The sequence below is a fragment of the Leptinotarsa decemlineata genome, unplaced genomic scaffold (genome assembly GCF_025532065.1).
Source record: "Leptinotarsa decemlineata unplaced genomic scaffold, Ldec_3_MD MMD2_P_RNA_scaffold_5, whole genome shotgun sequence".
Classification (NCBI taxonomy): Eukaryota; Metazoa; Arthropoda; class Insecta; order Coleoptera; family Chrysomelidae; genus Leptinotarsa; species Leptinotarsa decemlineata.
In genome coordinates this window covers 12,785,806-12,803,591 of record NW_027412532.1, presented here as the reverse complement: position 1 = coordinate 12,803,591, position 17,786 = coordinate 12,785,806, and the positions used below count along the sequence as shown (strand labels likewise).

At 37.3% G+C, this 17,786-nt stretch overlaps 1 protein-coding gene across 1 annotated transcript; it reads left to right on the top strand.

Moving 5' to 3' along the window:
* The first annotated feature begins 1,200 nt into the window (after positions 1-1,200).
* Positions 1,201-16,095, top strand: LOC111517359 (uncharacterized). Its single transcript, XM_023173494.2, has 4 exons — positions 1,201-1,356; positions 8,329-8,667; positions 14,958-15,115; positions 15,297-16,095. The coding sequence occupies exons 1-4, from the start codon at positions 1,336-1,338 to the stop codon at positions 16,015-16,017; spliced, it is 1,239 nt and encodes a 412-aa protein (XP_023029262.2). The 5' UTR covers positions 1,201-1,335; the 3' UTR covers positions 16,018-16,095.
* Positions 16,096-17,786: the final 1,691 nt, after the last annotated feature.

Below are 17,786 nucleotides of genomic sequence, written 5' to 3'. Positions count from 1 at the left end.
ATTCATTTTCATTTTATTTGTTTTCCCATTTGCCTTCCATTTGTTTTATTAAAAGTACAAACTTGTAACATTCAGCAAAAAACATTGTCAACTACTTTCAAACAGACACAGATAATCATATCTTGTATAATAGATTGCGTTGTTCAATTAGTCGTACTCACTTCATTTTTTGTGTTGATATAAGGTATACGTTTCTTCCGCTTTCTGGGAGTAGTTATCCTTGTCCATTTCTTCCAAGTCTTCAGAAAACACTGCAGCATCAAGGGCCTATTATCTAATAATTTTATTCTCTGAACTGATCCCTTGCTGGACGTATGTTATATTCTTCTGGACAAAATTTGGGTTGTCCGTATATTGTTTTCCTTTTGTGATACAAAGCTTCATATTCGCATAAAATATATGGTACTAGTTGTTGCCCGCGGCTTCGCCCGTGTAGAATTTGGTAGTTGTAGTACTAATTGGTACTATGTTGCTGTATCGCTGCTGTTCCAATGTTTTGCCAGAAACAGAATCAATGAACTTAGGCGTGCGCAGTGTTATAGAACAGTGCTTTCAAAAAATTGTTCTACAGCGCTATCTAGTGGCGAGTTGCAGAAAAATTGATAGCCTAAAAACCTTCTCTATAAAAAATTACTTATAGATGTCAAGTTTCATCACGATCGGTTGAGCGATGTAGAAGTTTATCTGATTTAATGAACTTTTATTTTAATGATAGAGTAGATTTAATTGAGTCAGGTAAATCATTGAATTGAACAAAACCTTTAAAAAATAAATTGCTCATACTATTTCTTAGATAAGTTAGAAATTTTCTAACTTATATTCTGTTGGAAATAAAAATGTATTTTCTATGTTTAATAGAAGGTGAAGATTCGTAAACATTCTGGAAACTCTTTCCATTCAGCTGATCTGTAGGGCAAACTTTACGTGGTTCATGTTGTTCTTCAATGTCCAATGCATATGAACAGATTTGAACAACTTTACCTTCAAATTTAAACAATTTGAACGAAAAATATTGATCAATACCCGTAAAATCTATCGAAGCATCAACAGGAAGAGCAATATCATGAATCAATCAATTCGGCTATATCTCGCCGCAAGAATTCACTTCTAAGTGTATTCTGGCAATTAAAACGCCATTTAGGAACCGCCTCAACAGGTAAGTTAGGTTCAGGATATGCTCATCTTCGGTTTTAAGCGAAATGGAAGGGGAAGATTGCGGATTTACCAGTTATAAATAGGAGATTGTTATTAGCTAGTTGAATATTTAAACAAAACATTTATTCGTTTTAGGCTAAAATTGTTTCACAGTTTACACAGTGAGTGTCGCTGTAGAAAATGAGAGTTTTATTATTTTTGGTGAGTACTCGAACCATATTCCTCAGTGATGGAACTATTGCTGATCATTTGTTTTGTCAATATGAATAAATGTTTACATAACGAAGTGTTGTGAAGTGAAGGTGAACTACAAGCTGAAGCAAAATCTTTTTTTATTCGATCCTTTTCAACATATTTTGTAAAACCGTAAAAAATAAAACCACAGAATCATATTGCTAAAAAGTATTATTTAATCACTCCTGAAATATATTTTTTTTATCACAAAATTACGTGAACCATTCATGATAGTCTTCAAATATTACACCAATTTTTGTTCTTCATGTTGACTTAAACCTTTATAATGTCAATATTTCTGAAAGAAGTATTTTCCGGATACAAACAACTGCTTCTGGAACAACCAATGGAAATTGAATTTATCCACTAAGCGTTTATAATGCTAATTGACTAAAAACTTGTCAATGGTAACCTAATATAATACAATAAATGAGATTGTAATGATAGAAAATTCCACTTGATTTTGGTACAAACTGAATTCCAAATGTCTTGAAGGTTTGAAGGCTCAACAACTGTATTTTGGATATTTTGAACTACGATTCACTCAAAATTCTTTAACGCATTTTAAATATTTGACACTACCGGAAAATTTGCGACTTGCATCAGAAATCATTTATCCAACTTCTTAACTGAATTCAATTATTTCAATCCCAGTCACAGAAATTCAATACATGACGATACTTTTTTCACGAATCCAATTTTTACGGCTGGTATTAAAGTAATCGGATTTATAATATTATTGTATGAATTACTTCAGTCATACAATCGAATTACCATGTTTGTGGAGCGGATTTGTTTTTCCGATTGTACCAAGTTTTCAAAAATTATGCAAGAATTCAAGTGAGCCATCCGCCGATAAATTTCCCAAAATACTGCTCCAGTTTGAAATTGAATCCATGTAACTTTATTTCATTTATTGCATAGTGTAGCTTTTTGTACGAAAACTTTTTTGAGAACGTTGGGCAATTGAATTGCAAAACAAGGCATCTTTGTGTTTGTAAATACCTGCAAGGAAAATTATTAATTTCGATCATTTTTTTTCTATTCGAACCTAAAATGAAACATTGGTGGATGATGGGAAGAAATGTTTTACAAGTCTAAAGTGATTCATTTTGACTAATCAACAACTAGGTTAGGGTTAGGTTAGATCCAAAGTGGGTGGGTCTATTCGACCCTCCACCGCAACCCGCAAGGGTTTATTGTGGCTCACACCACTCGACCAGAAGAACCCAGCTTCTTAACGAAGCCGATTAGTTTGTATGGTGAGTGGTCTTTCAGGTCAGATGGTAAGAGTACAGCTTTGCCGAACTCTAAAAATCCGATTCGGTCTCCAGCAGGGCTGGAACATAGTATGTGCTCTGCTGTTTCATCATTTTCTAAACAGAGGCGACACACACTGTCTTCCGACCGTCCAAGTCTCTGCATGTGATGATTCGAATGACAGTGACCTGTAAGAAGGCCTGTTAGACATCGTAGGTCATCCCTACTATGGTCCAACAACTGTTTGGTATCAAGCTTCGAAGGGTGAATAAACGCTTTGGAGTGAGCCAATCCTGGAAGATTTTGCCAGAAGTCCATAAATCTTCTTGCCATCCAGGTGTTCGATCTTTGTTTGGCAAAGCCTAAAGTGATGCCAATGCCAGGTTCTGGTCCGATGAAGCCGCTGGCAGCACCCTCCTTCGCAAGAGAGTCTCCAGCTTCATTACCTTCTAGGCCAGTATGGCCAGGAATCCAGACCAGAGACAATCTGTTAAGTCTTCCTATCGAGGAGATAATTAACGACTAATTCACGACTAAAATGAATGTGCGAACTTCAGTTCACATTTTTTATGTATACTTTATTTCGAAGCAAAATTTCATTGTGTTTTTGATTTTTTATTCTTAATATGTGAAGGAGAGGATAATAATTTTATACATGCACATCATAATATTTGAAACCACAATTTAAGTGCATTGAAATAATAACCTGATATTACAACAGTTTTCAAAGCGCGTTACTTGTTTACCTAGAAGAAATGTGCATAGTGAATGAATGGAAATGATATTAGGTACTAGGTACTAGAAAATTTCAAAATATAATTGAATACATAAATATTGAAAGCAAAATATAATTCACCTTGGATTATTGTCATTGTTTAGGTAGAAAATATACTGAGAATTCGCAGTATCCATTAGGTTGTTTCGAAATTTTTGTCCGTTTCCATTAGTCTACTTTGAACTGTAATATCTCAGTGAATCATCATTCAATTCAATCGAAATAAGCGCCCTCTGAATCACTGCAAATTGCCTACGTAACACATTTCGATTGATTCCCACATCAAAAAATTGGGATTCGATGAAGTCAACGAAGGCTGTTTTTGTCTGGTCCTGATTGGCAAAGGTTTTACTGGTGAGTTGTCGAAGTGCTTGGTGGAAGGTCTGGAGAGTATGGCGTTTGAGGCAGATTTTCGACGCTAAATAGTCCTTGATGCTGATTTATCCGTCAAGTATCGCCACTGGATATTTTAGTCATCAGGTTACTGAATTCTTGCCAAAAAACTATAGAAAATTGAGAATAATATTTTGTGAAAAAACAATAGAGTTATTTTTTGAAAGACTTCTAACGGAATTAACGGATACACTAATATTTATAATGTTTATAATGAATTTTCTAGTTTTTTACAAATGGACAACGTTTCAGTAAGCAGTTTCCATTTTCAAAATTCATCTTAAAAATGCCTTGATTGAGAATGTTTTCTTCAGATGTCAAAAATATCTTCAGTTTGCCATTATTGAAGTCGGGGATATTTTCCATCAATTTAGATTTTTCCTGATTGCGAAAGGGTAAAAAAATTGAATACATGAAGAGAAGAAATAGAGTTGTTTTCCAAATGAAATATTTTATATTTTCCATTCATTAAATGTCTATGAGGTTTCTGATTGAAACGTCAACATTTTCATCATAGGATATAAGTAATTACTCTCCCAAAAAATTGACTTCCAATAAGGGACTGTTTTCCTTACAGCAATTAAGGTCATCCTCAACAAAATATGAAAATTGGGGTCCCCTCTGAAGGTCGTAATACGATAATTCAAACATTTTGTTTAGATACTCTTTGTCGGCATTTAACGGGAAAAATCACTTGTTATCCACATTTATTTGAGAGTTATTTCAAATCAGTTGTTCCTTCTAAGCTAAGAATGATTTGGACTTTTTTATAACCGATCAATAAACATGTAAAATAACTTTAAAGTTCACGCGATTCGATTTTCCAACAACGTTAACAAAAATCGATTTAATTTGAATATGGTAAGTATTTTTAGAAAAAAAATTGAAATAAAAAACTGATAAAAACTCATAAAAGAGTCAAAACCGGTAAATGGCCAATTTCGTATTTCAAAACATCTTTCACATTATAAAATTCCATATTAATCTTACAGATTGAACTGTCAAATTTGAATCTAGTTGGTTGAATTTACAAGCGAAATACATGAAATAAAAATATTTGCATATGTATGGCAAATCCGATAAATCATGACCAATGTTAGAGAAGTTGAAGCGAGTATTCAATAAAAATATCTCCATCGCAGATGTTTTTTCTGGTTGAAAGTAAAATGTAAAAAAAGAACCATGGCATCAGAAACAGTTCATTGACACAGTGTCGGTAATAAACATAGGTATAATTAACTTATTGATTCCAAACACTAATAAATATAGTAGGTATAGAGTAAACAAGAAGGTTGAAATTTTATGTTTTGGGTCAAAAAGAAATTTCGTAGTTGTAGTAGTTTCAGTTCCATTGTCTTTGAACTAAGTGATTCACTATTATTATTAACAAATCTAATGTACGAATTCAAAGGGGTATATTTTTAGGAGAGAGTAATTTCCGGGAAAGAAACGTTTTAAAATAATTTATCTCTCAGAAAGGATGTTTTTGAGGTATAGACCTTGTATTTTACCCAAGTAACAAAAAATAATCATTTAAACCCAAAATAATGAGTTCAAGAGTAACAATTAGGAGACGTATTTCAAATTCATAAGTGATAATTTTGGCATCGCACTTTAAAAAGTGAAAATCTCGCTTTTTTATCTCAGACGATTTTCGATGTTGTTCATAAGAAAGCACCTGATTGGCGGGTGATAAGATTTTGAAACGATTCAGTTAGTCAATAGTTTTTCTTCGACAATAAGAACCAGTTAAGCACATAAGCGCAGAAAGTCGTGCGTAACAGATTGCGATTTATGTGGCCATGAATTAAGTCATCGGTTTCTTGCGTCATCTATTCAAAATTCATTCTTAGTCGTAAAATCCATCTTGATTAGCAATGTGGAAGATGCAAATATATAACCTGGTCATAAGTTGCATTTTCGATTATTTAATTTAACTTGGAAATTATTGATTGTTGTTTTTGTTTTTCAAAAAACATGAACAAACAAATAATCTACGGTTACTCGGTGACACAATAAAATATTTTTCATTTATTCAAATTTTATTTTGTCTTTTTGAAATATAGTTTATCAGATTATAATATGATGACTGAAATAAAACATGTATCAGTTGAGGCTTAGGTGATCTCTTTTTTGTTTTGTGTAAATCCTATCCTAAAGGGGTAGCTTCCATAGATTATTTATTAAGCAAACACATATACATGAAAATTATACTTCATATCGACTTAAAGTAGTTGTGAGCGTAACTGTCGCTGAGTTGACAGATTTAAAACTTATTTTGTGTTCTGATATACGGTTATTCAGATATTCACCAATCCATCCAATATAGACGTCTTTGCATTTCACCCGAAATACATTGAAATATATATTTTTTAATGATTTGGAAGCTCCAAAATCGTTGATCATGTATTGTCAGGCAATAATAACAGGATTTTTTGTTTTCAAAACACATGTTGAATTTTTTCAATTCAATTTCCATTTATTTATCCTCAGCTAATACTGTTGAAAATCTGTTCATCAGTTGAGTGGAGGATATTTATAGTAATAAACTCAAGAACTGTTTCATGATATTTTTGAAGTTCATTCAATGTTTGAGGGTTATTTGGATGGACTATTTTTTATTTTATAATGAATATAAATCATAACGAAACATTTTTTGAAGATCAATTAACGACAAAAAAATTTTGAAATTTATATGAAGATCCAACCTATTACTTTCTATAAATAATGAAGATATAGTTACATGCTTCAAGGTGTTAATAATGTGATGACATCGCTTAGCTCATGCCATGCAATTTTTTTGGAAATTTTGGTCATGAAGCGTGTGGCAGCAAATTTCGCTTCAAAATTGCTGAATTTTGACCAAAAAAAACCGTCGTATGAGCATCGCTCATATCGGCGATCCCGATTTGCTTGGAAGGATCGCAACTGGCGACGAACTATGGGTATAAGATTATGACATCGAAACCAAAGTCCAATCGTCCCAATGGAAGAGCCCAGGAGAGCCAAGACAAAAAAAGCACGCCAAGTTCTATCATATGTCAAGGTTTTGCTCATTGTTTTTTTGATTACCATGTTCGTACTTTCAATAAGGAGTTTTATCTTGAAGTTATGCACCGCTTGAGAAAAGCAATGAGCTTTTGCATCACGGTAATGCACTCCTTAGGCTTAGTGATCTGGAGTACACTTCACATCCTTCGGTTTTGGAGCCATCTGTATATTTGCGTATTGAGTTTGTAGCATCTGACTCTGTAGCTCAAAGACATATCTAGAAGTAAATATCAGAACTGCTCCGAAGATTGGAAAAACGCTGGCACAAGTGTCCCCTTCGAAGGGGACGAAATTGATGAATAAACAAATATTCTTTCAGAAAAATCAAAATTCAGCTTACTTTTTCAAAAGACAGCGTACTATCATACCGGTGATCAATTCCGGAATTTCAGTGATGATTTTCTCCTACAATCAGTCTGTTGGTTCTATCATCTGGGCTTTTTTTGATACTATTTTGACGGAAAAACGTTGCGGTCATTCATTTTTACTACAAATGTGTTTCACTTAAACATTTTTGAACCACCTGGACTAAAGAGAAGAGTCAGTCAAGAAAGGCGCACTTTTCCATAAAATATCGTCAAGTCGATTCTGTCGCGAATTTTTGCTTTATTTTGCGTATGCCAGATCTAAGTTAGAGTATGGCTCTTTGTTATGGAATTCGGTTTACGACTACCAAAAAACATCAATCGAGAGCGTGCAAAGGAAGTTCCTGAAATATTTATGTCTCAAAGTTGATGGTCAATATCGCACGAAAGGCATCGATCATAACATATTGTTGACACGATTTGATATGACATCTTTGGAAAATAGGAGAGTTATCCTTGGTATAAAATTCCTGCATAAATTACTCAACAATATTGACAGTACGGTTCTTTTACCCGAGAACAATTTCTCAGTATCAAGAAGTGAAGGTCGACACAATCTGAAATTCTATCGCGTAGCATCACGCACAAATATTATGCTACGATCACCATTGAATTTTATGTACAGTAGCTTCAATAAAATCTGTGAACACTCCGATATTCATTTCGACTCTCTGAACGCCTTGGTATCTTGTATCCATAATCACTTTTAATAATACTATAAATAACTTTTGTGTCAGTACTGTTACATTGCATGATTTGTAACTTTTTGTGTTACAAAGTCAATTTTTCATTTCTCTTTGAAATTCTACTCATACGAATATTTTATATATACTTTGTTTTAGCATTTACTTTTATACATTTCTATATTCCATTATTTTTAATATTTATTCCATATATACTCTGTAATAATAGCATTTTCTGTAATTGGGTACTCCTGTTGGAAATAAATCGCTTTTTTTTTGTTCCATAGAATTTTAGTTGCAGCTCTTCAGAGGTATCTTTTATCCTACAAATTTATCGATTTATCCCTTTTATCCATCATCAGTACATGCAGTTGCTGTCTAGAAATGTATTGATCGAAATTATTCTTTCTAGTTCGCACTCCAATATGCGTTTCCATCACTACTTACCGAAGAAGTAAGGCTGCTTGATTTGGAACCAGCGGATGCTCAAAAGATCATCGAGAACCACGATCAATCTCTTCACTACGCCCCGAAAATCGAAAGCAATGTTCCAGCTATACGATTCCTTGGAAACGAACCCCATCACGTGAAAGAAGACATTTATCTAGCGAAGCAATACCACGGTCAAGACGGCATTGGTGGATATATCTATGGGTATAATGTTCCTGATATCGCTAAGACAGAGAGAAAGAAGGCTGGAGGGGATTTGAGAGGAGCGTATAATTATATTTCTGGAGGAAAGGAAATCAAGGTAATCGTAAATCTTCATTTCGAATCCTGGAGCAAATATGAATTCACATCCAAGTTTTCACATCTCAGTTTTTTTGGTCCTATTTCTCTTAGTCCTCTTCATCAGAATTCACATCGAACTCCCTTCTGTGTAGAAATGTCAACATTTACGTTCGAAAGATGATTAGCCCTGTATGGCTGAATCTAATGTATCATCAGGTATAGCTGACTTACAAATTCCCTCTGATATGAAGGTGCCCCAGTCTTACGGTGGAAATATTGCATCTTGAACAATCAACACCTCGATCTCTTCAGTGTGCCATCAAGGATGCTTTAGAGTTAAGGGACACTCCAAAAGATGATCCAGGGATACAGTTCCAGATCTGCTCATTCTGGCCTGGATGGCTGCAGGATACCTGAGAGAATCAGCAGATAATCTTCTAACTGGCGGGTACAGTCAGAACCCTGTAGTTATGGAAGGGAGCACAAACGATTTACTTCTCAAATCACACATTTGAAATGCTCACCTACGTGACTGTCGATCAGGTCCTCATTGGATTGAGGAATATTCACCATGGTCTGTCAACTGTGGGGTGGATTATTCTTCACGAATGAGTTCGGGCCTGGAAAAGCAGGGCACATTCTCTGTGCCTCTGTGTCACATTTGGTGGAGTCGCAGTGGAGTCGCATTCTTGGAAACAGATTTGAAATATAGCTCACCAAATGAAGTAATCGGCTTCCTTGGTCGAGGTTGAATAGTGCAACAAAACAAACCTTCTCAAGTTATAGTAGTGAGTCGCATAGATATACTCACTCACCTATCTACCATATCTACTCACTGGAAAGATTGCGAGATATTGCTAAAAATAGTCTTCATATTTATATAGATGGTGACGTTCTGCCTTCTGCAACTGAAGCAAAGAACTCAGGCCTGTGGTTTGATTATGTACAGCGCTTCAGAAAACACGTTAGTCATTTGATCCAAACGTCCTGTAACATATTGAGGCAACTGTTTCCAAATCTGGACTTACCAAACATCTCAAACTGAAATTATGTGAGGCGCTAATCATTTCAAAAGTTTCATATTGCCATAGCATTTATGGCCCTGCGTTACTTCAATCTGATTCCCTCCGTCTTCAACGAATCCAATATGGTTGTCTTCGTTTTTCTTTTGGCATTCGAAAATACGACCACATATCACCGGTCATGAATGAATCAGGTTGGCTGCAACTAGAGAAACTCGGGACACTGCACCTACTCACAAACACCCACAAAGTCTTGAACACCGGAATGCCACATTATTTCATTAAAATTTCTTTCTTTTTCAAATATCAACAGCTTTTTCACCAGAAACCTGGCCATTCCTGAACACAGGTCTTCTGTTTTTACTCGCAGCTTCTCATACAACGCAGCTGAATTCTACAATATCTCGCCCAGTGAATTCAGATCCTACACGTTGAAAAACTTTTAAACAAGACTCAAACAGCATTTATTTGAGTAGTTAACTTTCCTCATATTGACCGTGACCCATTCGTTTACGCAAAAGATTAGGTGACCGAATAATAAATATTTTTTCAAAATGACATTCCGCCCACTCACCTCTATTTTTTTGTATATTCTGTATCTTCTTACTTTAGGTGAATGAAGGGTTTTTATTATTATTATTATTATTTTTACCGTAGTGTGCGCTGGTCAGGCCCTATCCCCCGAAGCCCCGAATACATTCGGGAGGGCACGCCAGCATTATCAACCAACGACCACTCCCCACACCGTGGAGTGAGTGATCATTGGGTCAGAGAATCATGTGTCCTGAGCAAGCGCAGTGAGCAAGAATGACAGCCTTCTGCATCTGTGCGGCTAAGATTTCTGCCTTAGTGCGGCAAGCCGGTATGATTTTAAGATTCGAGAGTAGAGAGGGCATCATTCTACCAAGAACTCCAATAATCAGAACAACCATCTTGACAGAGTGGTCTGGATACAGTCTGCGGAGTTCGAAGAGAAAATCTCAATATTGTATCCGTTTTTCCTCCTTTTTTCGGACGATATTCGTCTCGCCAGGAGCTGAAAACTCCATGACAAATATCGTCTTGCTCTGGTGGTCGAGAAAGACTACATCAGGCTTGAAGGTGGCTGAAGGTGGGGAACGAATAGTTCCAATAAATTCGGCACTTCTCGTTTCCCACAACGGATTCCATATCCCCGGAGCGTAGGGCAACACCGGTGTCTCGTCAATACCGTAAGAGTGCCGTATATGGTAATATAGCACTTTTAGGGCCGCGTTATGTCGATGGATATAGGCCGAGACTGCATATGCTGGACATGCTGATAGCAACTCCATTAGGGTCTCGGGCGCCTCGCGGCAGGCCCTGCACCTTGTGTCACGAACCTCTATACCCATCACGCGACTGCGGTAGGCTAAGGTGTTGAAGACACCATCCTGGCAAGCCATGATGAACCCACCAGTTTCCGACTTTAGCCCACTCGACCTGAGGAAAGTGAAAGTCAGGCGCTTTGATGAGCCAAGGTCTTCAATATTATTGAAGACGACCCCATGCATTGGCTTATCTTTGTGTTTCTGCAGAAGTGAGGTGATCTTTGCAGCTTTATATGAGCTTTTTGCTGAACGGGTTCCAAATTGGTGACAGAGTTGTGGTCACCTCGTTCAGTGTCGAATACTAAACTGAGTTCATCAGCCCCTCGGGCAGCTGCCCTGAAAAGAAATCCTACAATTCCTGCTCTCTCATGTAGACACTCCAAACTCAAAAGTCCACGGCCTCCCTGTTGTCGGGGAAAGTACAACCGTGAAACGGATGATTTGGGATGCAAACTCCTATAGAGATCCATCATTTTTCGGGTCTTTACGTCGAGTTGATACAGGTCCTCCCGAGTCTACTTCACTACTCCAAACGAGTAGAGTAAGATTGGAACGGCAAGCATATTTGTTGCAGCAACTTTGTTCTTCCCCTACAGTTCCGATGACCAGATCTGTCAAAGTTTGTACTGATACTTGCCGCGGAGAGAGTTCTTCACTGCTGTTACTTCTTGTGAGTGGCGTTGTTCCACCCCGAGGTAAGTATACGTCTCTCCGGCATCCGTAGGATGCTTCCATCTACAAGCTGCACATCCTCTCCGTAGTTCCCGCATCGACCTCTTTTGAGATGAACCATTGTACATTTGTCTATCCCGAATTTCATACCGATAGCATGCGTGTACTCTTCCACCACCCTCAAGGACTGATGAAGATCCTTCTCTCCAGAGGCATAAAGTTTAAGATCATCCATATAAAACAAATGGATGACCTTGTGCCTCTGGCTTGACCAGATGTTATGGTGAAGCGAGTTCGCCAGAGTGGTTTCAATTGTTCAATGCATCTCACTATTTTGTCGGATACCGCAAGGCATCTGAGCAAATGCAAGATGAGCTCATGCGAAATTTGAATCAAATGCCTTACGGTAATCGATCCAGGCCATAGAGAAGTTGCGCTTATATTGTATAGAGTCCTGGGTTACACATCTATCGATAAGCAGGTGCTCTTTAGATCCAGCGACTCCTCTCTTCGATTCTCTCTGCTCATATATCTGTTCGAACACTCGGTCAACTGCGGTGAGTATTCGTGTGTATAAGATGCTTGTAAACAACTTATAACACGAATTCAAGCATGTTATCGGTCTGTAATTCTTAGGAATCGACAAATCTCCGCTTTTGGGGATGAGAACGGTCCCTCGACAAACCAATCCGGAATCGGCTGCTCTCCGTCCAGCCATGAGTTGAAAACTCTGGTCAGATGGCGGTGGGTGCTTCGTAGTTTTTCCACCAATAAGTGTTCAGCCGATCTGAGCCTGGAGCAGCAAAGTTCTTGGAACCCAAAAGGGCCCTTCAAACGTCATCCGGAGTTATTGGGTTGTGCAGTTCAGTGAGCTCAGGCTGTCAAAGCTCTCTGTTCTGCAACATGCTCCAGATTTGTTCCACACCATAGAGCATGCAATCTCGCCATGTACCCTCTTCGCGCGGGCTCACTACTCTCGTAACAATGCATAAACCTATATCTTAGCTCATGCGTCCACTCAAAGCGTCCGTTGTTAATGACAGGGTTGTCATCAGTAGGCAAATCATCGTTATGGGCCCCACCACCTTGCCTCCGACTCCTCCGAGCGGGTCGATTGTGGGGGCCCCTTCCTTGATTACCAGGAACCAAGTAGTTGGGTCTACCGGGTGGTTAGCCCTGTGGACTCACGGCCGGCACCGAAGGGAGTGTTCTCCTTCCCGGGTGCGCCTGGGCTGCCGGTCCGGTTTTGTACCAGTTGCTCGGGTAAGTGGTGGCGCAACTCACCAAAGGCCAAGGGTGTTAGTGGCCATTCCTGCTTATTCATTATCATTATTATTGTTATCATTATTATTATCATAATTATTCAGTCTTTCTTTCCTATACGTGGTAAATAATACAGATCCATTGATTTCCCAGTGTCAATTGATTTTTTACAAAAAAATATTTCAAACGTTTTTCATATTTTCTCTATTCAGTTTCTGAATACTCATGAGAAGTTCTTCATACCCTACCACATGTCCAGTTCTTTCTACGTTATGAACGAATGACTCATGCCTTCAGTAATTTTTTCAGTGAGGTGTATTCAAAATCTGGCTCACTTTTGAACAGTGAATAATAATGTTCATATTCATTTTCACCCCATTCAAGAAAATGAGGTTATATCTGCAACTAAAAAACTAAAGGACAAACTGAAATCAGGCCCAGATATGATCCCATCATTTTTGCTGAAGGATTGTGCAGGAGCATTAGCAAAACCTCCAACGAGAATTTTTAATTCATGTCTGATATCTGGAACATTCCCAGATATTTGGAAATTAGCTAAAATATATCCTGTATACAAAAGTGGTGAAAAATCATATATAGAGAATTACAGACCCATATCTATTTTATGTAAGTTTTCTAAAATTTTTGAGATTATTTTATATAATCGCATATATGCTTCTGTTCAACGGCAACTATCTCAACATCAACATGGATTTGTTACTAAGCGTTCTACTGTTACAAATCTAGTCATTATTACTCAATTTATTTCCGATGCATTAGATAACAATGGCCAAATTGATGTTATATACACGGATTTCTCCAAAGTATTGATAAAATTGATCATGGTATCTTTCTCAATAAACTGATGAGTTTCGGTTTTTCGAATACTGCCTGTCAGCTGATGCAATCCTATCTGACATGTAGAAAACAATTCGTGTCCTATAACGGTCATAAATCTAGAACATGTATGCCTCAGAGCTCCAACCTAGGTCCTCTTTTAATTGTATTGTTTATCAATGACTTATGTGAAAGTTTTGCTTGTGAGCGGTTATGCTTCGCGGATGACTTGAAATTATTGTCTATAATTAAGGAAGTAGGTGATTGTGTAAATCTTCAATCTCAATTAGAATTTCTTGTTGCTTGGTGTAGCGATAATAAATTGAAACTTAATGTAAAGTAGTGACTCTAGTCGAAAAAAAGAGGTTTATACATTCCTGTATGTAATACAGGATTCAGATCTGCTGAGATGTAATGAGATCAAAGACCTAGGGGTAATATTTGATCATGAAATAACATTTGGTAGACATATTTCACAAAAAGTTTCAGAATCTCGCAGAGCTTGTGGTTTCATAATATTAAAGCCATGAAGCTGTTGTATTTCACCTACATACGTTCGAAGATAGAATATACAAGTATCGTCTGGAGTCCATTCTATGAGATTCATAACATAGCCATTGAAAGAAAGTTTTGTAAATTTCTAATTTTCAGAATAGATGGTTCTTACCCTGAGAGAGGTATCAGTAATGATGTCATATATGAACGTTTGGAACTTTTTAGTTTAGAGCATCGCAGAAAATGTGCGTCGCTCATATTTTTATTCAAGTTAGTGAATGAGAGAGTTGACTATCTTAAAATTCTCCAACAAATTAACTTCAATATACCATGGCCAGCTTCACGATCTCAATCCATTTTTAGACCTCTCAGAGCAAGAACTAACATTATGCTCAATGCCCCAATATATGTTATGTGCACAAATTTCAAAAGCATTTGTGCCCATGGTGATTTATTCTTCACTAACCTTCATAATATTATCAGAATTGCTATCGTGTACTTGAAGTAGGCGATTAGAATTAGTTTTTCTTTTTTTGTTCATTTTATTTTTCGTTTATGGTTAAGTATTGTGAATAAAATTTTATATTGTCCTGTAAATGGGTAACTGTTGGACAATAAAGCTATTATTATTATTATTATTATTATAACAAGAATTTCACGCTTTTTTGCAGGTGGAATACTGGGATAATGGTAATGGTTTCCATCAAATTGATAACGTACCAAAAATTCTGCCAAAACAAATTGACGATTCTCCTGAAGTAAAAGCTGCAAAAGAAAAATTCTTGGCCAGGTGGCATGAGGAAGCTGAACGGAATAAACATCCAGTGACGTACGTATTTTCGAATATGAAGATATTCGTATGGAATCAGTTATATACTGATTCATGTTTTAGTTTCAATTTCACAAAATCATATGATCCTAATAAGTATCAGCATTCATCAGTAGTGGGGAATTGAATCAATATTTACTAACATAACACATGCTTTACTGATATTTCATTTTTCTTACAGGGACCCCTACAATAGTGAAGGCCAATATGCCAGTGGACCTCTCTCAGCGCAAGGACAGCTAGAATCCAAAAAACAATTCCAACAACAATATCAACAAGGACAATATCAACAAGGGCAATATCAACAACCTGGACAATACCAACAACCTGGACAATACCAACACCCAGGACAATACCAACAACCTGGACAATATCAACAACCCGGTCAATATCAACAAACCGGTCAGTATCAACAAACCGGACAGTATCAACAACCCGGACAATATCAACAAGGTGGTCAATATCAACAACCTGGCCAATATCAACAGCCTGGGCAATATCAACAACCTAGCCAATACAGTGGTTCCCAAAATCAAATTGATTACACTGGGCAATACAGTGAGAACCAAAATGTTTACTCCAAGCCTGGTCAAGTTCCCAGCTCTGGACAATATCAACAATCTGGTTCATACCAGCAGTCCGGATCCAAAGCTACGCATGAAGTAGACAATTCTGGGCAATACAATCCCAAATCGGAAGAAGAAGACACAACAGGGCCACCAAAAGGATTTTACTACAATTTCGATTACCCTGTTGGTATAATAGTAAATAAAGAAGGGCTAGTTAGGAGAGAAGGCATTAAAGAGGTTTACGATGAAAATAAAGCTAAATTTGAGGCACAACTCAAAGCAGGTCACACTGACGGTTCAAACCAGAGTGGATATCTTTATGTAAAGAACTGAGGTTTTTCTAAAAGAATGAGTGATAGTAATTTTCAATTAATTTTGTAATTTATTTATAATAAAGTTCATATTTTCTGATGGGACTTTTTTTTCATTTATGCAATTTTTTTAACCTTTTGAAAATTTGAAAATGAATCGATAAGTTTATACCATGTATAAGAAAACATAGAAAACATTGGATAAAGTGCAGTTTAAGCGGTTCTATTATGATTCAAAATTGTATACGAATTGTGGTAATCAAGGACTACATTGTCAAATGAACAACAAATGAATGGTTTTAATCGAATAATCATTGAAACTCTTCATCTACGAACATATCAAATGAATTATCAGAATTGAAACGAAATTCCGTAATCGGTTGGGATATCGTGAACTTTCTTCTTTCTTTGCATTTCAAACTTTTCTGATTTTGTGAATGTATCTGACCTCTGAACGAATATAAATGGTCAATTGTTTTTGGTTTAGAGAGAGAAGTCTCGGGACAGATTGAAGGTCACCAGAGGCTGCCCTTAAGGTGGAGTTCTATAGCCCCTCCTATGGTCACTCCTGACGGATAGTCTGCTTGATGCCCTCGTTAGAAGAGGAGTAGAACTGCAAGCTTTGGCAAGGTCTACGTTGGGAAGAGTAGCGTGTAGTATCCTCCAAAGTACGATGGATGTGGTTCACAGTTGGTGCCAGAGGGAGCAGTTGTCTATCAACCCCAGCAAAACTGTGATGAACTTTAGCAGAAGTAGAAAGTTGGATGATCTAATGCCACTTTCCCTCAATGGTGAGGTCATTCCATTTGGAACGGAAGTGAAATATCTTGGCATTATCCTTGATACAAAACTGACGTGGAACGCTCATTTGTAAAAAGTTCTACACAAATCCAGACTGTTACTATGGACGTGTCGAAAAACTTGTGGTAAAACTTGGGATTTAGGTCCCAAACAAATCCATTGAATATATGTGGGCAATTGCCTGGTGGCCGAAGGCTTTACAAAAAACGGCTCAGGCGAAGCTCTCTGGCTTACAGAGACAAGCTTGTCTGGCTGTTTGTGGTGTCATCAGTACCACACTGTCAGTGGCCATGGAGATTCTTCCAGAACTACCTCCTCTCCACATTTTTCTGGAGAGGCTACATGGACTGTATTTAGACTTGTGAACATCCAACTGTCAACTACGAACTGCATCATACAGTTCTTTTCCCGAGTAGAGAGGATTGGATCTTCCGGGAGAAGGAAATTTCAAGAGCAGATAATTGTTGGTTCACAGATGGATCAATAACACCTACGGGCTATGGTGCAGGTGTTTTCAGTTGCAGATGACAGGACAGAGATATCAACCTGCCTAGGGACATTTGTGACTGTATTTCAAACGGAAATCTATGCTATTGAACTGTGTGCGGAGAGATTGGTAGAATCCAACCTCACACACAAGTCAATAAATTGGTGGAAAATTGACAAAAACGACTCTCCTCAATAGGAAGACTCAACAAATTGTCTCTGGTCCAAGCCACACTGGCCTGGAAGGCAATGAAGCTGCTGACTCCTTTGCAAAGCAGGGTGCTCTAAGTAGCTTCATCGAAACAGAACCTATCATTGGCATTGCTTTAGGTTTTGCCAAACAAACATTGAAACCTGGATGGCAAGAAGATTCAAAGACTTCTGGCAAAATCTTCCAGGATTGACTCATCCTTCGAAGCCTGAAACCAAACAGTTGTTGGACTACAGTAGGGATAAACTACGATGTCTAACAGGCCTCCTCACAGGTCACTGTCGTCTAAATCA

Coding starts and splice junctions, on each gene's coding strand:
- LOC111517359 (XM_023173494.2), top strand. CDS start 1,336: ATGAGAGTTTTATTATTTTTG. Junction 1,357..8,328: donor TGAGAGTTTTATTATTTTTG/GTGAGTACTCGA, acceptor TATTCTTTCTAG/TTCGCACTCCAATATGCGTT. Junction 8,668..14,957: donor CTGGAGGAAAGGAAATCAAG/GTAATCGTAAAT, acceptor GCTTTTTTGCAG/GTGGAATACTGGGATAATGG.